The sequence below is a fragment of the Schistocerca gregaria genome, chromosome 5 (genome assembly GCF_023897955.1).
Source record: "Schistocerca gregaria isolate iqSchGreg1 chromosome 5, iqSchGreg1.2, whole genome shotgun sequence".
NCBI lineage: Eukaryota > Metazoa > Arthropoda > Insecta > Orthoptera > Acrididae > Schistocerca > Schistocerca gregaria.
The window spans coordinates 304,208,441-304,233,267 of record NC_064924.1 but is presented as its reverse complement, the minus strand read 5'-3'; the positions used below and the strand labels follow the sequence as shown (position 1 = coordinate 304,233,267).

The 24,827-nt window shown below is 41.6% G+C and overlaps 1 protein-coding gene across 10 annotated transcripts in view; it reads left to right on the top strand.

The window, feature by feature from the left end:
- Positions 1-23,304, top strand: part of LOC126273157 (rho guanine nucleotide exchange factor 18) — a 552,051-nt gene extending 528,747 nt beyond the window's left edge. For all 10 annotated transcript variants that reach the window (XM_049976619.1, XM_049976617.1, XM_049976623.1 and 7 more), the window contains one exon: positions 15,371-23,304. In XM_049976619.1, the coding sequence (XP_049832576.1) occupies positions 15,371-15,853 (483 nt within the window). In that variant the 3' untranslated portion in view covers positions 15,854-23,304. The remainder of the gene's footprint in view (positions 1-15,370) is intronic.
- The last annotated feature ends 1,523 nt before the right edge of the window (positions 23,305-24,827 follow it).

Sequence of the window (24,827 nt, the reverse complement as noted above, 5' to 3'; positions counted from 1 at the left end):
TCGTGTGACCCATCCTTAAGTACTTGGGATCCACATGAGGTTTAAATGAAGACATCAAAGTAATTCAGAGGTGTGCTGCTAGATTTTATACAAGTAGGTTCAATCAAGATGCAAGTGTTCCAGAAATTCTCTGTGATTTCAAATGGAAATTCCTGGAGAGAAGATGAAGTTTTTTCATGGAACGCTATTGAGAAAGTTTCAAGAACTGATATTCATGACTGACTGATTCTACTGCTAACAATGTACAGCTTACTTAGGGGCCACAAAGACAAGGTAAGAGAAACAAGGGCTCTTACAAAGACATGCAGACAGTCATTTGTGAGTGGAACAGGAGAGGAAATCACTAGCACTAGTACAGTGTACCCTGTGCCATGCATCATATGGTGGCTTGTAGAATACGTATGTAGATGTACATATGGAGTGGAATGATCACATAGGCTCAGATGAAGGTAATTGAAATATCAGACTTCAGTTCATTTGTAGAATATTGGAAAAACAAAATCAGTCAATCAGTCTACAAAGAACTTTTCTTACTAAATCCTCATGAGAACCATCCTAGAATATTGCTTCTCCCCTCCTGCCCTTCCCCCCCAGGGGGTTCACACCGCTCTTTGGTGAACACGTGCTTGGTGACCACGTGGCCCCAGCCCTCGCAGCACTGCTTCTCTTTCTGGGCTGCATGTCTCCTCTTCTCCTGTCCTTTCCCCCTCTCTTGGGGAGATGTCTCGTGCCTTAATGGGCTCTTGAAGCTCATTTGTGTTGGTTTGCATGTAGGAATATTTTCTCTTGTACCGCCCTTTCCCCATACCACCCTTTCCCCGTACTGCCCTTTCCCCGTCCAGTTTTTTTCTCGTCCAGTATTTTCCCCGTCCCTTTCTTTCCTTGTTGTGCCCTGTCCTTGTTGTGCCCTGTCCTTGTTGTGCCCTGTCCTTGTTGTGCCCTCTTTTTCCTCCACTGAAGCGTATGAGGCCGTCCTTTCTCTCTTCCTTTCCTTCTTATCTTTTCTTCTCCTCCCTATCTTTTCTTCTCCTCCCTGTGTGCGCCTGATGGCCACCCACACGTTTGACGCGTAGCAGGAGACTGGGTAACGGGTAACTCCCAGCCGCAGGTTGGCATGTAGGGCCAGCACGTAAATCCTGCTACAGGCCAGTCCCAGGGAGGGCTTATTGCCTCCTCTGCCAATTGATCCCTCCCTCTGTCGTTTGGGAGATGTGACCTAAGTTGAGGACAATCAGGCCAGGGGGGGGGGGGGGGGGCTTTGGAGGGCCCCTGCTGGGAGGAGCACACCATTGGAGACGCTGGCAGTCTTGGAGGATTTCTTTACAATGACTGATTTTCCTTCTCTTTCTCAGACTGTTTCACATAAAAGAAATTGAAATGAGGCTCCTGCCTCAGTGTCTCTTCCTGTTGCGCCTCGATATCTAGTAGTCTCACATTTAGACGAAAACCAGACTTTTGCTACTGTAAATCCCTTCGTTATACATAAAGGCATGGATGGCATTGCCGGCCCTGTGAAATAAGGCTTCCGTTTCCGCAATGGATTTCTGCTTTTGGAAATTCATAGTGTTCTCCAGGCCCAGAAACTACTCAAGGCCCAACTCATCCATGAATACCTTTTAAGAGTGGAGGCTCACAGGACACTTACCTTGTCTCGTGGTGTAATCTACACCTGGCTATTGGATGGTTTGATGGAGGATGAAATAACTAATTATTTATCGGATCAGGGTGTTGCTGCTGTTCATAGAGTTATGAAGAAGGAAGCTGCCGATTTGGTACCCACTCGCATGTTGTTCCTCACTTTCGATCGGTTAATGCTCCCTACCAAGATAAAGGCAGGCTATGAAGTCATCTATGTGTGCCCTTACATTCCCAATCCATTGAGGTGTTATAAATGCCACCAGTTCAATCATACCAGCACTTCATGTAAAAATGCAGCCAAATGTGTCACTTGTAGCACGGATGCACACGAAGGCGCCTGTCCACCTCCTTCCCCCTTCTGCATTAATTGTCATGGAGACCATTCTGCTTCTTCTCGTATTTGTGCGGTCTATCAATACAAGTGAGCTGCTGAGGAGATAAGGGTGAAGGAGAAGGTACCTTTTCCTGTTGCCTGGAAACTGTTGGCGAACCGTAAACCAAGTGTCCCTTCATCTGGAAGCTACAGCTCTGTGTTAGCCTCCCCGTCCCCCTCCGTGTCCCATGAAAAACATGGCTGTGCAAACTTGTGACTTACAGTTCAGTTCGATGGTGGCAAAGTCACCTCGCCTTCAAACTGACACTCTGTCTCCCGCTTCCTGGGCTATAAACTTTGCTACCCGGTCTTCACTCTCACTGGTGAAGGCGGTTGCAACTTAGCCAGCAAACCATCAATTCAAAAAGGATTATTCCCAGGAAGATTTCTTGCATACCTCGAGCTCACAGCCCATCTAGCTCTTCTGCCAATCACCAAAAGTCAAAACAATTATCCAAAGGCATACAAACAGTCTTCCCCCTCTCTGACTTGTCGGCCCTCTTCGTCTTGTTGGTCCTTTTCAACCGACCGACACCGGGAAAGCTCCATTGATCCTGCTGAGTTGATGGACGAAGATCCTCCACCTGTTGATTCTGGTGGCTGTCCTCCCTTGACGGCTTGCGCTAAGCAGCAGTCGAGGCGAGTGTTTCTTCTTCATTCACCAGTGTTCCTAAATTTTATGGCCCTTTTACAATGGAACATCCATGTCCTTTGGTCCAATGGCGCAAACCTCCAGCTGATCCTGCAATCGCAATGCCCACTCGTAGTCTGTCTCCATGAAACCAAGCTACGTCCTGAAGACCATTTTGCTCTATCCCATTTTACTTCACTATGGATGGACCATCCCCTTATGGTGGGGATTTCTGCTCATGATGGGGTCATGCTGCTTCTATGAGATGATGTTTGTCACCATCCTATCCCCTTGCACACCCACCAGCAAGCCCATGTTTTCCTTTCCAAATTTTCCTTTTCCCTCTGCACCATTTATATCCCTTCATCTTCTGCTGTCACAAGGGCGGGCCTGATGCAGCTTGTTGCTCAACTTTCTCCACCCTTTCTGCTCCTTGGTGACACCAGTACCCATCTTCCTCTTTGGGGCTCACTGGTCACCTGCCCGAGATGTTCTCTTTTGGCAGATCTTCTTAATCATCTTAATCTTGTGTGCCTTAACACCAGTGAAGCCACATTTCTCTCTGATTCCACTTACACTTATTCCCACTTAAATCTCTCGATCTGCTTTTTCCAACTCACTCGACGTCTCGAGTGGTGTGCTCTTTCGGATACTTACTTAAGTGACCACTTCCCTTGTGTGACTCGCCTGTACAATCATACCCCACCACAACGGCCTGCTCATTGGAAATTCTCTCTTATTGACTTGAGGCTATATTCCTCCTTGGCAGTCTTTGACGTATGGCTGTTTCCCAGCTGTGATGAGATCAGGTCGAGCACCTTGTGGACGTTATTCTCTCAGCTGCCAAATCCTCTATCCCATGTACTACTAGTTCTCCCCGTCAGGTCCCGGTCCATTGGTGGACTGTGGACTGCAGCAATGTGATTCGTGCCCGACGACGTGTGCTTCGTGTCTTTCATTGTCATCCTGCGTTAACAAACTGCATTCGTTACAAACAACTACGTGCGCAGTGCCTTCGCACTGTTAAGGAAAGCCTTCGCACTGTTAAGGAAAGCAAGAAAGCATGCTGGCTTTTCTTCCTCAGCTCATTCACAGTTTTACTCCGCCCTCTCTCGTTTGGGGTGGCCTGCGCCGGCTTTCTGGGACTACCGCCCCCTCCCCCGATCCATGGTCTGACTGTGGCGGGAAACGTCATAGTCGACCTTATGGATGTTTCCAATGCTTTGGGCCAGTACTTTGCGGAGGTTTCAAGCTCCACCCACTACCATCCTGCCTTCCTTCCTCGGATACAAGTGGAGGAGGCTCGTGCAATCTCTTTTCTCTCTTTGAATCGAGAATGCTACAATACTCCTTTTTCTATGAGGGAGCTCGAGTGTGCTCTCTCCTCATCCTGGTCTTCTGCTGCTTGGCCCAATATAATCCATGTCCTCATGCTGCAGAATCTTCCTCCTGTGGGAAAATGCTTTGTCCTTAATACCTACAACCATATCTGGACTAACGGAGTATTCTCCATGCTTTGGTGTGAAGCTGTTATTGTTCCCCTACCTAAGCCTGGTAAAGATAAATCTCTTCCTTCCAGCTATTGTCCAATTTCCCTTACCATCAGCATTTGTAAGGTGATGGAACGTATGATCAATGGTCAATCAGTGTGGTGGCTGGAGTCACACCATCTTCTCACTAATGTTCAGTTTGGGTTCCGAAAGCGCTACTCAGTTGTTGATCATCTTGTCACTCTGTCGATGTTCGTGATGAATAATTTTCTGCAGAAGCGACAAACAGTGGCCGTATTCTTTGATTTGGAAAAAGTCTATGATAGCTGTTGGCAGACAGGCGTTCTGCGTACTATGCACACATGGAGCCTTCGCAGTTGTCTTCCCACTTTCATCCAGGAATTTTTAACAGACCAAGTTTTCTGGGTACGTGTAGGTTCCTCCATATCACACCTTTTCACAGTAGAATGGGGTCCCTCAGAGCTCTGTACTGAGTGTCATCCTCTTCACCATAGCCATCAACCCAATTATGGACTGCCTTCCAGCTGGCATTTCCAGCTCTCTTTTCGTTGATGACTTTGCTATTTATTGCAGCTCCCAGCAGGCGTGTGTCTTTTGCAACGCTGTCTTCAGCATTGTCTGGATCTTCTCTATTCATGAAGTGTCACAAACAGTTTCCTACCTGGCTGCACGCTGCACCCAGTCCCTCAATGCCCTTCGAATATTGAGTGGTACCTCTTGGGAAGCTGACCGAACTGCCCTCCTCCGCCTCTATCGATCTCTTGTTCGCTCCAGGTTGGATTATGGATGCATTGTCTACTCATGTGCATGGCCGTCTATCTTACGCCGTCTAAATACAATACATTATTTGCCAGCCAGTGTGGCCGAACAGTTCTAGGCGCTTCAGTCTGGAACCACACGACCGCTACGGTCGCAGGTTTGATTCCTGCTTGGGCATGGATGTGTGTGATGTCCTTAGGTTATTACGTTTAAGTAGTTCTGGGTTCTAGGGGACTGATGACCTCAGCTGTTAAGTCCCATAGTGCTCAGAGCCATTTGAACTGATACAGCATTTGGGGATCCATCTCACAACTTGTGCCTTCCGTACTAGTCCAGTTGAGAGTCTCTAAGCAGAGGCAGGTGAACTACCACTGTCATACTGGTGCAACACCCTACTCAGTAGGTATGCATGTCGGCTTTCTTCTATGCCGGGCCACCCAACCTTCGACTCTTTTTTTTTATGACATTCTTGACCACCAATATGAGATGTATGTTTCTTCTCTGCGGCCTCCCGGCATCCTCTTTTGTCACCTGCTTCAGCAGCTGCAGTGCACACTTCTTGCCACTTTTCAAATTGGTGAGAGCCCTTCATCTCCTTGGCATCAGGCACAGGTTTGTTTTCATTTTGACCTCAGCTTGTTCCCGAATGATTCGACTCCCGAGCTGACCTATCTCTGCAAATTTCTCAAACTTTGCTCACAACTTACAGCATGTTTTTGTACACTGATGGTTCCAAGTCTGCCCACGGTGTTGGTGTGTTTTTGTCGTTGGGGATGATAAGTTTCAATACCAGCTTCTCGACCAGTGCACAATTTTCACCGCAGTGTTTTTTGCCCTCTATCAGTCTGTTCACTACATCCGAAGGCACCAGCTCATTCGCTGTGTGATATGCTCTGACTCTCTCAGTCCCCTTCAGGATCTGGATGATCCAGATCCAGTCCACCCCATCGTTCAATGGATCCAGGACTGCCTCCATTTGTTCCCGGTTGGGGGAGCCCAAGTGATGTTCATGTGAGTTTCTGGCCATGTTGGTGTGCCTGGAAATGACTCTGCTGATGCTGCAGCCAAGGCCGCTGTCCATCTCGGTCGGCCCGCTTCTCACTCTGTGCCTCACAAGATATTCGTACTTTTCTCTGTCATGTCACTTTGGCACGACCCTTGGTGCTCCCTTCATGTGAACAAAGTCAGAGAAGTCAAACCTCTCCCAACAGCCTGGTCGACTTCCTCCCGGCCGTCTCGTCATGATGAAGTAGTAAGCGTCTCCAACATGAGTCCCCCCACCTCCTCCCACTAGGTCACCGGCACAGTCGCTAGTCCATGTGGTGGGGCTGTTACGTACCCATTTGGCTGAATCCCCTGACAAAACAGGGATCACACTGCTGGCACCTGAGCTGTCATCATCTTGCATATGTCTAGGAGTGCTTGCTTATCTTTTTGGACTCCCGATAATGACCACTGTGCCAGGCAGCCTTTGCTGTAGCTGGGTGAGCCCCGATTCTACCAGGGTGGATGCTCTCCACATGAAGGGTGGTAAACTCCACATTTTGGCCGCTCTTCTGTGATCATCTCTTCAGATAGAAATGGTTCTCTCTGTGCTCCTACTTTTGCTTCCTTGACCTTCTTGTCCCTGGCCACTCCCTAGGAGGAGGGCTAGGCCTGCTGGCTTGTTACGAAACTCTTTCCCCATTCCCCCCCATGATAGACAAGGAAATTTTTGCAGCTACCAAACCCCCCTTTTTCTTGTAGAACACGATGAAGATAAGTTTGGTAAAGTTGACTCTCTTAGTAAGTTGTGATCTCATCTCCTGCTGATAGAAGCCTCTTCTGCCAGTCAGTTGGCTTCTCTTTGTGTTTGTGAGTGCTTAAGAGATGTCCCCATGAACATTACTCTTCGCCAGTCCTTAAGTATGTCCCAGGGCAGGGTCATCCATCAACAGTCTGATGAGGAACTCAGGACTAATCTGGAATGGAACAGCATTCCTTTCATTTGGCAAGTCCAGAGAGGTCCTAAGGACAATCTTGTTGATACTGACACTTTCATCGTGGCTGTTGAGAGGGTTCCCTTCTGGAAAAAGCAAAGTTCTGGTTTACCATTGCAAAATGGAGACCTGTATCCCACCTTCCATGCACTGTTTCTGGTGTTTTAGCTTTGGTCATGTGTCTTAACAAAGTGAGGCAACTTGTATTTTCGGCAACTGCGACCACCATCTCTATGTGAACAGTCCTTGCACCCAACTGCCCACAAGTGTGACCTGTGCAAGCCCACATTTTCCTTGCTCGTGGATTGTCCAATCTATAAAATCTATAAAATTCAAAAATTCAAAATTCTTGACACCCTATCCTAATCAAAAGCCCAACAAAATTTGATTGTCTCCACATCTACCTTTGTTTCTGTTGTGTCCTTTCCTCATCCTCCTTCCTTTTTTCCATTCTGACCCCCCCCCCCCCCCCCCCTTTCCCTTTCCGCATCTGTGGCAATTGCTGTTCCCATCCTTCACGGAGCCACTCCTTCTCCTGCTGGGGATGGAACTCTGTCTAGGAACTTGCTCTCTATCTGACCTCACTTCCTGTCACCCTTCTGAGGCGGAGGAGAAGAAGAAGAAGGTGTGTAAGTCTTGGGACAAGGCCCCCTCAGTATCTCTGGTGATGTTGGCCCCTCCCTCTCAGTCAAGGTCCGATCTTACATCATTCCATTCTTATCAGTGACAGTGATTGATTGTGGCCCATTCAGCATCCATCTTGGCTCTTGTACTATTCTCCTTCAATGGAACTGTAATGGTTACTGTCATCACCTGATATTGCAGTCTCTTCGTTCTCTCTACTCTGAAGCTTATGCTATATTACAGGAATCTCATTTCATGGATACTCATTTGCCGACTCTTCATGGTTTCTGAGCATTCTGCCAGAACTGGACCAGTCCTCTGTGAGCCTACAGTGATGTTTGTACATTGGTCTGCATGGACATGGTTGGTTCCTAGGTTTCTCTTCAAAACGCACTGGACGCGGTGGCCGTTTGGACTCATTTAGACTCTGCAGTAACAAAACGCAATCTTTATTTCCCCCCTCCTGACCAACCTCATATGCTTCCTGCTCTTCTTGCCATCCTTCGCCAGCTCCCTCCTCCCTTCCTTCATCTTGGGGATTTTAATGGCCATAACCGCCTGAGGAGTGGCACTGTGACTACTGACTGCGGCAGAATTGTTTTAGACCTGCTGGCAGGGATTGATCTCTGCTTTCTCAACACTGGTACTCCTACACAGTTTAGTGTGACACACAGCACTTTCTCAGGCATTGATCTTTCCATCTGTAGTCCTATATTCCTTCCCTCCATTCGGTGGGGAGTCCATGATGATTTGTGTGACAGCAATCTTCTTCTGATTGTCTTACCTTTCGATCAGCATCGCTTAGCTGGACGCCATTCCAGATGGGCTTTTACTAATTCGAATTTGGTTGCCTTTTTCTTGACTGCCATCCCAACCGCTCCATCACACAATGGCATTTGTGATTCTGCACAGAGTCTGATTGATGTCATCCTTTCAGCAGTTCTTCAGCAATTCCCTCCTCCCCGGGATTTCCCTGACAGACGTCTGTCTCTTGGTGGACCTCCAAAATTGCTGCAGCTATTAAAGACTTCCACCGTGCACTCCAATGCTACAAATCGCATCTCTTGATCACTCCTAGCCTTTAAACAGCTTGATGCTCAGGCCAGTTATCTAATTAAAGGCTAGAAACAGATAAGTCACTGCTATAGGCCTGCACACTCCCTCGTCTCAGTTACAGGCAAAGATCAGGTGCTTTTACGGCTGCCTACCTACAGGCATCTTAGGAATTCCCCTGAATGTTGTTGTCCTCACCATCTCGGACTCTCATCACTGAGCATTTTGCTCGGCATTTCCCTAGGCCTCTTCATCAGTCCACTGTCCACTCATGTTCTATCTTCTTAAACACCATCAGAAGCAGCTCCATTTATATTTTGTTCTCCATCACCTGGAGCCTTATAATGTCCCATTTAGCAAGTGGGAATTCACTAACAGCCTTGCTCTCTGCCATGACACAGCTCCTAGACTTGGCCAGTTGCACAACCAAATGCCTCAACATTTTTCAGCGGTTTGCCAGCATCATATACTTCCCCTTTTCAATCGCATTTGGCGCAAGGCTGTCCCTATTGCAGTTTTCAAATCTGATAACCCACCTCTTCAGATGGATAGCTGTCGTCCAATCAGTTTAACCAGTACCCTCTGCAAGTTACTTATTAGGTCTACAACTTTGCTTGTGCCGTTTTGCAATAGATGGCAGTAGTGCCAAGTGGGGAAAAGGTGGTTGGCCTTAGGTGTAATCTAAGATTAGGCATCTGTCAACATAATGCCATAAAAATATTAGTCGATTTGTGATTGCATCATAAGGTTATTCTCGATTAAGTACGTCAACTTACATTCCCATTTCTCGCCATTTGTGGGAAGTTTTAATTTTCTGCTTTAACAGGAAAAAATCTGTGGCTGTGGCTCTTAAAATGCTGGGTAAGAGCAATAGTGAGGGAACTATTAGTGGAAGAACATGCAGAGAATGTTTTCAAAGCCATAAGAACGGTGCTTTTGATGTCAAAGACCGGCATGGAAGGGGAAGACAAAACGTTTTCGTAGCTACTGAAACAGATGGAGACAGTCGTAGGACATCATTACCGAAAGCAATTGATGCGTTTGAGCCCAGCACTGAAACACAAACGGCCAGAATACAGTGATAGACACGTAAAGATAATTTTGCAGCACATCAGTGCTTGACCCCATGTTGCAAAACCCGTCAAAATATACATGGAAACGTTGAAATGAGAAGTCCTATCCGTCCCACCATATTTTCCATACATTGCTCTCTCTGACTACCACCTTTTTCGATCAACAGCATACAGTCTGTCTGACTAGCCCTTCTGATCATATGAACAAGTGCAAAATTGAATCGATTCATGGATCCCCACAAAAGACGCCCAGTTCTTCCACCATGGGATTCGTATGCTATCCAGAAGATGGGAGAATGTAGTGGCCAGTGATGGGCAATACTATGAATCAAAATTTTTTTTGTAAGTTTTTCCACAATAAAGCCCTCAACATTGAGGAAAAAACGGTGGAAGCAAAGTTGTAGACCTAGTACTTAAACATGTATTGTGAGTCGAGGGCTGTATTGGCTCCTTGTATCTTGGGACATTTGGCTTTTACTCAGTGTGGTTTTCGCCAAGTGCATTCAGCTATGGATAATTTAGTCCACCTGGAGTCTGCTATCGAATGGCTTTTGCCCAGCAACACCACCTTATTTCAGTATTCTTTGATCTGCATAAAGCTTTTGATACCACATCACACCATCACATCCTTATAGCCTTACATGAGTGGGGCCTCTGTGGCCCATTGTCAGTTTTTATCCAGAACTTTCTTAAATGTCACACTTTCCAAGTGCAGATTGGTGCGTCCCATAGCACATTACATCTGCAAGATAATGGGGTTTTGCAGAGTTCTGGTTTGAGTGTCCCTCTCTTCATAATGGGTATCAACAATATGGTGGTGTCTGTAGGGCCTACAGTGTATGGTGATGACTTTTGCATTTATTTTTGTTCATCCGTGATGAGCGTTGCTGAACGCAGACTGCAGGGAACAATACAGAGAGTGCATTCTTGGGCTCTTACTCAAGTTTCCAATTTTCGGCTAGCAAAATCTGCATTATGCATTTCTGTGTCACTGTACAGTGTATCCCCATCTGGATCTGTACTTTCATGGCCAGTCCCTCAACAGGGCGGACTCTCATCATGTTTTGGGACTAGTCTGGGGCTTGATTGACATAGCTCTCCCATCTTCATCAGCTAAAGCAAATATGTTGATAATACCTCAATGCTCTTTGATGCCGCATCGATACCAACTGGTGCATGGACCACTCTAACCTACTAGGGCTCTATGAAGCATTTGTCCAATCCCGTCTAGATTATGAGAGTCTCACTTATGGCTTGGCTGGACTTGATACACCATTGTGGGGTATGACTGGCAACTGACACCTTTCAGTCTAGCCCCACGATCAGTCTCCTAACAGAGGCAGATTCCACTGTTGTGAACTCTGCACCAACAACAGTTGATCACTTATGCGTTCACATCCACTGCTCCCTGGAGCACCTGAACTACTGTCCCCTATTGCCAGATATAGAGATCCAATGGTTACCAGTCACACTGGTTTTTCTTACGCTCACGTGGGATGTAATGAAACCCTTTTTGTTGCGGGATGACTACAGTATTTTCTCTGCGGACTTGGTAGACTTCCGCATGCTCTTGATCATATCTGCTCCTGCATCAGTGAGTCGTTCCTCATCTGTAGCAACTCCTTGGGTAGCACAAGCTCTTAACCAGTGTTAACCTCACCATCCCTTGGTCCTGACTATCCAGGACTCCCCTTTAGCCCTCGAACCATGTGGCCACTCGATGGTCATTGTCCGGACCCTAGGTCACCTTGGGATATTGGAGAATGAACTCAGGCTGGCTAAATATGCTACCAGCAAGCCCTCTCGAGTTTGGTATTCCGGCATCAGACCTTCAATTGATATTACACCATCAAGTTCTAAGGTTTTGGAATATGGAATGGCCAAAAAAACTATGGGTGATAAAGGAGACCACAAATTTGTGGAGGTCCTACATGCAGGCCTCTCATCTCCATCATTCTTTGTTGGCTCTGAGTCGGCCATACTTGGCCAACTCATAGTCATCTCCTCCGTTGCAAGAATTCACCTCAGTGCCATTGTGGTGCCCATTTGATGGCGGTCTTCTTGGACTGTCCTAACCTAGCTGTCCAGCTGAACTGGTTTTACAGTTTATTTGTGAAGGGTTTTTTTATCACTCTCTTAGAAGAAGGGCGCCTCAGCTTGGTCAGTCCATCTAGGGGTTGGCAAGACTCCTTGTTGCCTCCTCTGCCCCGACTGGACAATGGCTGTTTAGACTTGCAGTGGTCTGCCCCAGCTCTCGCCTACCCATTCTTTTGCTCTTCTTCCCTTTCTTGTGTGTTCTTTCTGACTTGGTGTTCTTCTATTTTCCTGCATTTCTCTCACCCTGTCCATGTCGCTAGTATTTGCTGTGTATTGTTGGATGCGGTACCTCTTCTTATAAGTGGTGGAGGTGTATGTTCCCCATCACAGGTTCTTCCTTTGAGGGCCTCTGGCTGCTCCCTGGTCAGCACACCTCACCCACCTTTTTTTCTTTCCCCTTGTGCACAAGGCCTTTCCTTGGTGTGTAGTTTTGTTGACTTGCCTGTTCCATGTAGGAGGAACTGATGACCTTGTACCTTGTTCCCTTTAATCCTTAAACCAACCAACCAACAAGTAGATGGGTAAGGTAAATGCACCTAAATGATAACAAAAAACTTTATCCTGTGAACAGTATATTAACACAACTGTAAGCCTAAGTTCTTGGAATCAGCCCTGTTGGCATTTTCTGTGGTGATATCAAGGCCCTTGATTATCCAGATAATAAAACTGTACTAGGGAAATGAAAATAGTATAGGATTGTAGGCCTTCTCGTTGCATAGGTGGAGTGTGCCACAAGGTTCATTGCTTGGCCTGCTACTTTTCTTGGCTGTTCCTAGATTACATGAATGGTTTACCCAGACATTGGAGAAGTCTTAAAACACTAATCTGTGTTCTTGATGTGCAATTGTATTGAGAAATGGTCTAAACTAATCTATACCATGCATGGTCAGGAGAAATGGGACAGTTGTGAAACTGGTTCACAGCCAACAGCTTAACCCTTAAGTTTACAAAAAGTCATGTTATGTAATTCCAAGAAAATCAGAATTACTTACAGGTACCAGAACTTGAGATCAGAGCGTACATTAGAAGACTCCATTTGCACAGTTTCTGAGGATTGTGACATGCCAGTATCATGAAATTTATCAAAAAGTAATAACATCAGTACAATAAGCTGGGATGTCCTGGGCAGCCAGTTCATTGGTTGCCCCAGATTGAACCACACTGCCTTATTATTGGAGACTAATGAATTGTTTTACACATTTAACCGTGTTTAATTTGCTCTCAGTAAGTGAAGAGGTGCATGAGATTTGATGATGTGATTGTATTCTTTCTTACTGATAGCATAATCAACGACTGAAACAGATCGTAGTATGTAAGTATTACAAGAAAGTATCGCCTGACAGAAATGTGCAATCTCAGATGATCTATTGCTGTCATATAAATTCTGCAGTCCAGTGTTTTACTTCACATGGAGGCTTTTTTATTTCAGACAATGCCTATTGAAACAGGAAAACAGTTTGCTTTGACTGCCCGTGTGATATGAGGTGGTTATATGGCTAGCTCTGTTCCCCATCTTCTAACATTTTGATGACTAAGAATGTGTGAAGTGTACGTGCAAACTTCCCACTTCTCTTATACAAGTCGACTCACTTGGTGTACACAGCTGATCTTCTTCTCTGTATAGCCGGCTTCTGGAATCTCTCTAAACTTCACCTCCAAAGAATGACGCTAGTTGCAGGAACCTTAAAGACTCTCTCACTACTTGCAGAATAAGTAGGTACTCAAAGAATACTTTTCAACGACTATCAGTATATTTGGGCTTCATAAAGAACAAAATTCACACTTCACACATAAACATTAGATTTCTTGTAAGTCACTCATATCGACTCACATTAGAAACAGATTTAAGTACATGTAGGAAAGAGTTGGCTTAACAACCATAACTCTATTACAGACAAATAGTAAAATACCTCTTGCCTCCAGCAAGCTCAAGATGAGAGTTTTTTAGACTTCAGAATCTCAATTGTTTTCGTTATTCATAACAATGGTCACTGATACGATTAGCACAGAATAACCTAGAAGTTCCACGGTTCTTCCGTATACTTTCGCTAGAACTTCCGTGGATCACCCGGCAAGTATTCATCGATGCCGTTTGTCCACTGTGTCTACCTTCTGCTCACGACTGATTTCACACCTGCACAAACAAACATGTGAGGTGCAGTAGGTGGCATTCTAGCATCCCACTCTTAACATCTAAAATAGCATTCCTGTCACACTGAACCAAATTGTTCCTAGATGATGTCCCACTGGATGTCGGCACACGTTGCACTTCATGTTAGGAACCACTTTGAACTAAAATTTGGATGACAGTAGATTTATTGCTTTGTGTCCTTTTCCACGACCAGCTTAGTGACCAGACATGGCACCATTGGGCTACTTCTTCTGGGTGCATGTAAAGGGCTTAGTTTAAAAAACTCTGGTCAGTACTTGAAAGGACATGGTTACTAGTATTATTGCAACCGTGGAAGCAGTATGCCAAACTCGTGGAAGTATTTAGCTTATAAGACAATCAATGGTGCATCACTGTACGCTAAGTTGTGACCATCATAGTCGACAATTTGAACAATACCTGTTAGTTCTGCATTTGTTACATTCTGTACTGTACACTGACAGAACAGATTGAACATATGGTGATAAAAGTGCATGTGTTTCATCTGAGGGTTTTGCTGTGTTGTTTCGCATTACTTTGTGTTGTGTGTTGTATATTTTGGCTATTGCATAGTACAGGCTTCTTTACTGTTGCAAAGGTATTTTCATAGAAGCAAGGGTGACTGCAGTAACAGACTAAATAATTCCATTATTTCTCTTACTAGCTGCCAGAGACAATTGGTCCCTTATACCAAAGTACTCAGAAGTTATTCTGAACAAACTCTTGGAAGTTTCACAGTTGTATTTAATCATACTATATCATTAGTACAGTACATTGCTTTACTTTCCATGTACACTCTAACAGTGTAATGTATTAAAAACGAAGATTCCAAGACTTACCAAGCGGGAAAGCGCCGGCAGACAGGCACATGAACAAAACACACAAACACACACACAGAATTACTAGCTTTCGCAACCGATGGTTGCTTCTTCAGGAAGGAGAGGTAAAGACGAAAGGATGGGGGTTTTAAGGGTGAGGGTAAGGAGTCATTCCAATCCCGGGAGCGGAAAGACTTCCCTTAGGGGGAAAAAAAGGACAGGTGTACACACGCGCGCGCACACACACACACACACACACACACACACACACACACACACACACACACATATCCATCCGCACATACACAGACACCTGTATGTGTATGTGCGGATGGATATGTGTGTGTGTGTGTGTGTGCGCGAGTGTACACCTGTCCTTTTTTTCCCCTAAGGGAAGTCTTTCCGCTCCCGGGATTGGAATGACTCCTTACCCTCTCCCTTAAAACCCACATCCTTTCGTCTTTCCCTCTCCTTCCTGAAGAAGCAACCATCGGTTGCGAAAGCTAGTAATTCTGTGTGTGTGTTTGTGTGTTTTGTTCATGTGCCTGTCTGCCGGCGCTTTCCCGCTTGGTAAGTCTTGGAATCTTTGTTTTTAATATATTTTTCCCATGTGGAAGTTTCTTTCTATTTTATTTACTAACAGTGTAATGGTGTGATAATTTCAGGTGAAGCAACAACTTCCATATAAACTGGCCACAAAGCTGGGTGGTAGCAGCAGTGGCACTGGCAACAGTAATAGTAGCAGCAGTTCCAGTTCTTCCGTTGTACAACAAATTCTGCCTTACAAACTGAGCCAAGGGCAGTCACCGACGTCTTCCGTAACAGAAAGCACTAGTGGTAGGAGAGGTTCAGGATATCGCCGCTTGGGCTCTGGCAGCTTCAGTCCCCCCTCGAGAACTGCAGCAGCAGATGAGACTGCAGCACCATCACCACATAGCCATGTGCGCACCGGCAGTAGTCCTGCTTCTATGCAGAGTGAGCTACCATCTCCGCCACCTGTCGAAAGTGGGATGTCTCGGAGATCTGCAGGAGGACTGGATCGCACTCACAATCACCCTGTAAACAGAGTTGGAAGCCCCGGTCCTGAGTCTGCACCACAGTCTGCATCAAGCCGACGGTCTGCTGACGAAGAAGTTATATACTTCTGACAAGGAGATACACACACGTGACATCATTCACGTGTCTGGGACAAGTTGAAGTCACTTCTTCGAGCTGTCGGTTGTGTTAGTGGTTGTTTACCGTTTACACTCGGTGATGCTTGAGCTATAATGCTAAAGAGAAGCAGTCTCTGGAAAAGCTGGTGATTTCCTTGAAGGGTCAGCTAATTTGCAATTGACACCTGTAGAAATAAACCATGTATATTACCTGAGGGAAATCTGAATGTTCCTGAGAGATACTAGCAAGGAAAGGCCACCTTAGCAAAAGATCGTGATTGTTATTCCAAGATATTAAAAGTTATAGAGCTTTGGTTCTATATTTTTATAGAGACTAGATGTCATTGTTTCACTTGCCAGTTCATTGTCCAGATGCACTGTAGTGTAGCCAAAAGACAGACAGTGCATTTGTTACCAAAGCACTCGGGTATTGTGGAAGGATTGCCTCATTTGCAGATGCATAATGTTTATGTCACTTTGAAATAAATGGTTAGTAATTATGTTACATAACTATGCAACATGTAAATAAACCTTAGTAATTTCAGATGACACTGCTTACTTTCAAAGCCTGATACTACTCAAATAAGCAAGTTTCATACAGTTGAAATCTCTTTGTGATTGTATATATGGACATAATATGTCAGCCACTACACACAAAGCAGAACATAAGTAAGGCATTTAAATATATCTGTAATGTATAGTCATTTGTTTAGTGGTTAAACATAGCCATCAGCTGTTCTCTGCAATTGGAAATCAATTCCTCCCACAATATGTAAACTGTCCCCTTCTCTTTTAATAATTTTTTCATCTGTTTTTGAGTGAGCAGGCACAAAAATTAAACTTACCTTGCTACAATATTGTGGTCTGGGCAAAGTGACGTAAATTTATTCATTCATTTTTTTTTTACAAGAAAAGAATTCAAGTACTTTGCATTCAGGATGTTGCTTGTGCTTTATTTGAATGTCCTAAAAAAATGTAACAACCAGGTCAAATATCTCATAACTATGTGACAGTACCTCTTCATAAGGTTTATTATTCTTATTTGGTGTGCATTTTCTTTTGCCCAACATCTTCTGACCATGAATGATTAAGTTGGTTGGCTTTGTTAACATTATTGATATATTAATCATGGTCTCGTATTAGCATGAGTTGTTACCAATCCTCCTTTCATCCTCATTTCTCGCACCAGCGATTTCTAGAAGCCCGGTGCTGACTTAAAAAATAATGGAACCAGGGCTTTAACACAGAGCTTTGCCTTCAGCAGGAAACAGTCAACCAACTAATTCAACTGAGCTTCAAACCACAGCTGCCCAGCTCATAGCTTAATCCTCCGTGGCTTTTTCTCCTGCACTTCCCAGTTCCATGCAGCATTGCCCATGGGAGGCCAACAACAGTATTCAAGCCTTGCTCTGGAGACATTATTAATGCATCAGAAAGTTTAATTACATGGAATGCTTTGATAAAGAATTGAAATTTCATTTTGATTCTAATACATTTTTGTAAAGTTAATGTAATAGTGTTCTCTATAAATTCCTTTGTCAGTGCATTTAAATGTTGCAGAGTGTATACTTCGTTATCTCAGCACAAGAAGATATATACTTAAGTTTTCCTTGTAGTTTTATCTTACCATTTCCCATTGTTATTACAAAATTTGCACCAGTAAAATTAAATTTCTTAGCTTATTACCTGGCATTTGTGAACTCCGTGATTAAGTACAGAAAAGTTTAGTGGTTCTTGTGTCATGATCAACATATTAAAAAATCATGTAGACTCACGAATATGGTTGGTGCAGTTTCAGATCATTCTTTTATGTCTCTCAGTTCAGATATTGACTTTATGACAGTACCTTTATTGTCTGTTTTGGTGAGAAATGGCTTACCACAAAATTGTTGTGAACATTAGCTTCTGATGTAAGAATGTTAAATCTTGAAAACTTACCTACTCAAATGAGATTACACTGCCCATGTTTTCTTAGTTTTGTACTGATACTAGTCATAGGTTTGTAATCTCCTTTAATTTCTGGACACACATCCACTTGGCTATCATGTTTTTATTATTGCGACATAGTGTCTGTCCATTCAAAATACACCAACATTTCACATATAGAACATGTTTTTGTTTTCTTCTTGTACAGTGCAAACTTTCTTTGACTGTCACAATCTACTTTACTGAACTATCTTTTTTTCATTGTATGATAATATACTTATGTTCCAAACTGGAATTGTCAGGTTAAATACGTCATAACTATGAGACAATGCCTCAGAATGAGACACGTTGTTCTTATTCCACAACCATAAATTATCTTCTCACCATATTCTGCTGTCCATCTACCTTCTGATCAAGGATTAATTAAGTATGATACCTCTGTTAATTACATCACTAATAATTTCCAATTAATGTTGGTACCTACTCGTCCTTACTGTAGTCTCATTTCAAACTCCTACTGATTTCGAAAAAAATGGTACCATTGCAGTAGCTAACAGGTTATTAACTCAGCTGTCTGTGCTTTGGTTTGATGATTTCTTCTATTGAACATTGTTGGAACTTGGTTAGCATCTGTTACCTTTTATTTATTGTTTATATACAGGTTATGCTCAGCTGTATTGGATAAATCTGTGGATTTTAGTTTTAGTATACAATCTCTCCTTTTTTAGTTTGCTTATTACTTTAATTTGTGTTTTCAATCCATGGCACTATCATTCTTTCTTTGAAGACACAGCTTCTTTTGTTTGCTGTATTACTTGTTCCCTATCAGTTTAGGTATTCCTAACCGAATTTGAAATAATAATATAACTCTTAATACTTGTTTAGAAACAGATAGATGACTGAAACCAATACATGCAAGGACATTATATACTCTAGTGAAACATTAGTCATTATTGTGGGTCTTGATTGAGCTAGGATGAACTGTTGCAGATGTTTAAAATGTGTGTGTGTGTTGGGGGGAGATAGGAGGGGTACAGAAGTGGCAAAAATATTGAAGAAAAGCTGTAAGTGTCTCTCTCACTTTTAATTTTATGGGTGTAGTGACTTTTGATGGAAGGGGAAGAAAAAGAACTTACTTTTATGACTGCATAGTGTCATGAAGCCTTTTTATCACTCACTGGTTCAGTTAGCACATGACGATTAATTTTGTTTCAAAAACATATCTTTTAATGTAAGTGTCCTCATGAAATACAACAATTTCATGCTGTTATCTGTCTTTTAACTTTAAAATTTGTAACGTCAACAATCTAAATATATATAAAAATCATTTTTAATATAAATCATGAAACTGACTACTGCAAAACCATAATAGCACTCCTACAGATGATTAGTCTCTTGCATTTCTACATAGTGTTTGGTTTATTCTGGCTATCGCCTGGAAGATTTCACTAAAGTGTCATTATCACTTACTTCACAAGATAAAATATAAGTGCTAGTTAAATTTTAAAACCGTGTTTTATGGATGGATGTAATTTCTTATTTGAAATAACTAAGAGCATGCATGTGCTGTATAGTGTATTTTATATAATGTAACTGATACTGACCACAGTGACTCGTAGATCAATCTACTTTGACTGAATGATGTGTCATCCATTGTTTATAGAGGGGCACCTTATTAGTTCATTGGTTTTTCCCATTAACATCGACTTTCTCAAACTCGACCTTTAGAGGGGGGGAGAGAGAGGGAGGATGCCAATCCCTCAGGTGTTTCCTCAGTTCTCCTCACAAAGTTCATTGACCTCTGTTTGTGTCTCTCTTCCAAATAAAAATCATTGCCATTACTGAGAATTAAACCCAAATTCTTTGGTGGCAGTCCAGCATGCTGACTTCCCAGCTATAGGAATGATAGTCAACTGCATTTGTTCACTGGTTTGTGCATATTTTGTCCATTTTCCTCTGTGGCAAACAGTATTTGTCATAATTCTGAGGTACTTCTTTCATGATCTTATTCTAATATAAATTTCAGAAGCTACACTCCACAAATTTTGCATTTTTTTGTACATTCATTACAGTTAGACAGATGTCAGCATATCTAACGTGTCACATATTTGTGATTTCCTGTTTTTATGGTCTATTTAATTATGGAGTAGATTCTTATTACTTTACACTTTCATTAATTGCTTAGAAGTGTGAAACCTGTTATATAACGGGCAAAGCTGTTGTTTCATAAAAATTATGCCAAAGAGACAGACAATTGTAACAAGTAGTCAAGAATTAAATAAAGATGTATACTAGAGTAGGTGTCAAAGAAAAATTTCAATGCATGATTTGGTAAGGAATCTGCAAAGAAAAAACAAGAATCTGTAAGCCTAGTGAAAGTACAGTATTTCATTCAATTCTTGCTCCTTCATCTTAAAGAGTAACAATATTTCTGTCCCTCAGTCCAGTCTCCTCACAGAGCAGCATGAGCAATTAATGTGGTGGGTCTTAAAATATATTCGCAGTTAATTTGTTACCAGACGATTAACACTGGTATATCATAAAAGTTAAATCCCTACCGTCTTATTGTCATTTCTTCATTATTCTTTGCTGTAGAATGATAAAAGGGTATTGTGTTGGTTCGAGTGCCAATTGTGAAACTGTTAAATTGTGCCATGTTTGTGCCAGTTAGCAGAATATCTCAAGAATCCTATGCTGACATTTGTGCATATTTTCAAATTTATTTTATTGATTTATGAAATATTGCTCAATTCTCTTCCTACCTGAAATATGTAGTTTTTTTATATGGGTTATACTGTGAATATACATTTTTATTCAAGATTCCCAAAAACAAATAGAAACTATATAAATACTGTTTCCTAATTTAAATTTTGTCTCTGTCATCAAACTATATATTTTCAATACCACACAGTGCAAAACAACTCGCACAACGATTCCCGCACACTGGTGTCTTCTGGCTTTGCACTGTATCAAGTTACATAAGCCTTAAAACGAGACAGGTAAACAGTATTAGTGAAATAATTATCAGTGGCCATCAACAGTAAATAAAGAATAGAAGGCCCCTTTTTCTGCAAGTTAATGTTCTTTGTAGCCATTGCTTGATGAACAAACATTTTTCCTGAGAAAGTGGCCCAATGTGTCATTAGCATGACAAGATGCATTCATCTTATTAGGTTTGTTGAGACTGCTTTGTATGCTTGCATTTCAAAATAATAGTCTTAGTGTGTTACGATGTGTTAACACAGCTGCAGGAGAAATCTCAAAGTCCTTTTCTTCCCACAAATCTCAATTGATCTACTTAGTGCATAAGAGAAATGGCCTGTGGCTCCTTTTTATTTAAACTTTGGCAATAACATAGGGCTTATCAGGCATATAATAAAAGAAAATAATAAAAATTACTGCCTTAGAGATATTGCATGTTTTGTTGAGAGTTTGTACAAAAATGCTGTGTAAATTATTGTTGATAAATTTAAATATTTTATCTGACTGATAGTACCTTGAGTCTACTTGTTTCTTTCCCTTTGTATATCATAAGATTAATAATGTGTGAAAGTGAACTTGCAGTTACGTTACTCATCACAGCATATGTTCCAGTCACTAGTTGTAAGTGTACCTCTGCAATAAGTGTGTTCTCTGGTATAGCCTCTTTGTGACTGAAGCAGCTGAGCAGTTCTTTGTACATAAAGGTGCAATTACAGGTCTTTGTGGAGATAAACATTCCAGTTATTTGTCTTATGCTACATCAGTATTGTATGTTATAAATATACTTGCTTACTGTTGTGGTGAGGTTCCAAATTTAGTACATTTAATATGTGCTAATTATTTATTTGCCTTTATTGTCTACTGTGTAAATATATAAACTTTAATCTTAACTGACTACAAACTGTCTTCCTCGGAGGAACCTTCCATGTACAGTTCAAAATGAAATACATTTTTCTCAATCATTGTGACAATACTAACATCACTGAAAATGTCAGTCGATTTTCCTCGTACTTCCAGTATTTTTGTGTGAGCTCTATTTGCCATTAAGATTAGAAATGGTTTTTTTCTTGTTATTGAAATTGTTACGTACTTCATAGAACTAATAAGGCTGGTATAACTGCTGTTATTCGTGAGGTGTAAGAATGAAATTTTTATGGAGACTTAATTTAATGAAGGCCTACTGTAAACGTCTTTCCATTCTGTAGGTGCAAAATATTTTTGTAAGATATCTAATTGTTCTTCGACTGGTTATAAACTCTACATGCAATAAGTTGTATATTTACAACATTTGGGATCTCTTTGTCTTTTATATTTGTGAACTTTTACAAATAATTGTGATTTTATTTTATTATAAAGGATGTGTTAATGTGTGGACAAATGTGAAAATATTTGTGATCAGGGCTATAGAGTATCAACTTCCAAACTCGTAACAGAAGTTTAAGTCAAATTAGATTTTCTTGCTAGAAAGAGAAAAGAAACATTATGTCTGTAAAAGAGGAGTATGCATGTGTGATTCCTGTTGTGAATTTTTATTTATTTCATGTAACTTATTGTGCAGTTTTCATATGGGAAACCCAAGTGTCCCATTTCTTGCCTTTTGTATGATGTAGTATATACTCTTCTTAGTGGGAATCCTAGTTTTATGTATATTCAGCATTGGCGGCTGTTCTGTCTTTGCCCCCTGGTTTAATGTAACACATGCAATAATACATCCAAAGATATGTCACGAAAGTCTGTATTTATACTAATGCTGACTTCCTATTTACACATAATGATGCTATCTCTTTCCACTAATTGGTATCAGAGCACCGCCCATGCCTCATGTGTGTCCTCGTGTGTGTGTGTGTGTGTGTGTGTGTGTGTGTGTGTGTGTGTGTGTGTACACATTTGTCAAGAACAAAATTTTTAACAGAAAGGAAAAGCAATTTTGTTTCTATGTAAATTCAGAGTTACATCACTACATTATGATATGTAGACTTTTGAAAAAAGTGATGTATCAATGTTCATAATTTTAAATACAGCAAAACATTTCGCTTCTTGTGTAAAAAAAAAAAATGTCCCTCACAACCCTGATGAAAGACATATATGATGGTTCTAAGAGCCTATTATGTTTAGGTATCAGACAGCACATTTAGTGCATGATTAAAATTTGAGTGTTTTTTATATTGTGTATTTGTTTGTAAAATTATTTGTTTAATTTATTTAAGTATGACTGCAGTTTACACATACTTCTTATATTTTTTGACTGAATAGAAATCGTAACTGATACATTAGTTTTATACTATAGCATTGTGGTATTTGGTCCAGGAGTTGTTAAGTCCAAATTGAGCAGCACATTCCATCATCCATTTAGCTGTATGTTGTATTTATTGCATACTATCCCTCAGCAACTGTTGTATTTTATTTTTGTAATACTCAGTGATAATGTAATACCTTTAAGATGTGTATATTCATGACTGTCAAAATATATCTATGTGAGAAATTGTAAATATGAGTATTTATTGTAAATAAAAATAAATTATAATGTGCAATTCACATTTGAGCATAATAATATATTTGTTACTACAAGGCTGTGTGAATTGTGAATGATGGTACATTAACTATTACAAATTACAATGTTGACAACAATAATAAAACTAAGAATCTCCATGGTGCCGTGGTAGATGTGAAAGAGGGCAATAGAGGGGATGGGTCACATATTAGAAAGCTGTAAACCTTCTGACTGGAGAACCTAAACCAGAGTGGTTGGAGTGTCAGTTGATGATGAGTATTTTATCGTTTTACATCCCTTGGCTTGTAATAAGAAAATGGCAAAAATTTAAATGCACTGTAAGAGCGAAATAGCATTACTGTGTGAACGTTAATCATAATCGATACATAAGAGTTATTTTATTAAAAGGAGAGCGGAAGTTGTTACAGAAGAAGGTCAAACTTAATCACAAGACATTTAGCACAGAGCAGTGTCTATATAAAGTAATTATAAAGGTTCTAAAACCAAAGACGTACTGAGAAGAACTATGAAATCATTACTACACCAGCAAATCAGCTAATGCAGAATACTTTATTGCTTAACATTGCACATGCTTATTAGTGTTGTGACATGTTATCTGTGAGGTAATTCAAGGTTTCTATGGGCCCAATTCCATTCTTGAATAATTTCTTCTCCAATTACATTTTTTCGTGTGTATCACAGTGCAGTGAAAGAATTTATTCCCATCTTGGAATATTGTGGAAGTTTGTGTGATTTATGAATATAATGTCTGCATGTATATTGTTCTTCTGCTTTCAGATATTGTGCTACCTCTATCGTTTACAAAACGATTCCAGATATTGGAACAAAACTTTTTTCAAATGGTAGCACACAATTAGGTGCATATGTTGTATAATAACTACTTGAAACTCTTATTCACACGGAAGTAACTCATGCGCAGCAGTGAGAGGTTATCGTCTCAGGACACACACAGAGATATCCATGGCACTGTAGAAAGACCCATGCACCTTTTGTAAACGTGTCCACAGCACCTGGGGAAAAATGTAGCAGGACATTTATACACGTCCACCGTACTGAAAGATTGCAATTTTAATATTTTTTCCTCCAAATATTTTGTGATGTAAATAAATTTCTAACTCCTCCATTAGATACATTGCACCACTTTCTGGAAGTCATGATGTTCATTCTATTGGTTAACAAATACTACTCAGCTCATCCTCCCAAATGCATCTCAAACATGCACAATGGTATCCAGATCCAAAGACTTCATTTCCTGGAAACACTCTTCTGCAAGAAATCCATCCACAAGTGTACCTCAATGCAGACAGCAGTATTGCCTATCGAGAGGAAGCTGGATCACTACACCTATGATACCGAGTCAAAGCGGCTGCAGAACTTCGTATTTGCACCTCAGTAGACAACTGCCAAACCAGTTTTATTTCATGTCGTTTCTGTGATTTTACTGACCATCCCTTTCAACCCAGACACATATGCAACACGAATAATTATGCAAACTAAAGTGGTACAGGAAACTACTACTCCTGATATAACTAAGCTGGCTTTTACCAT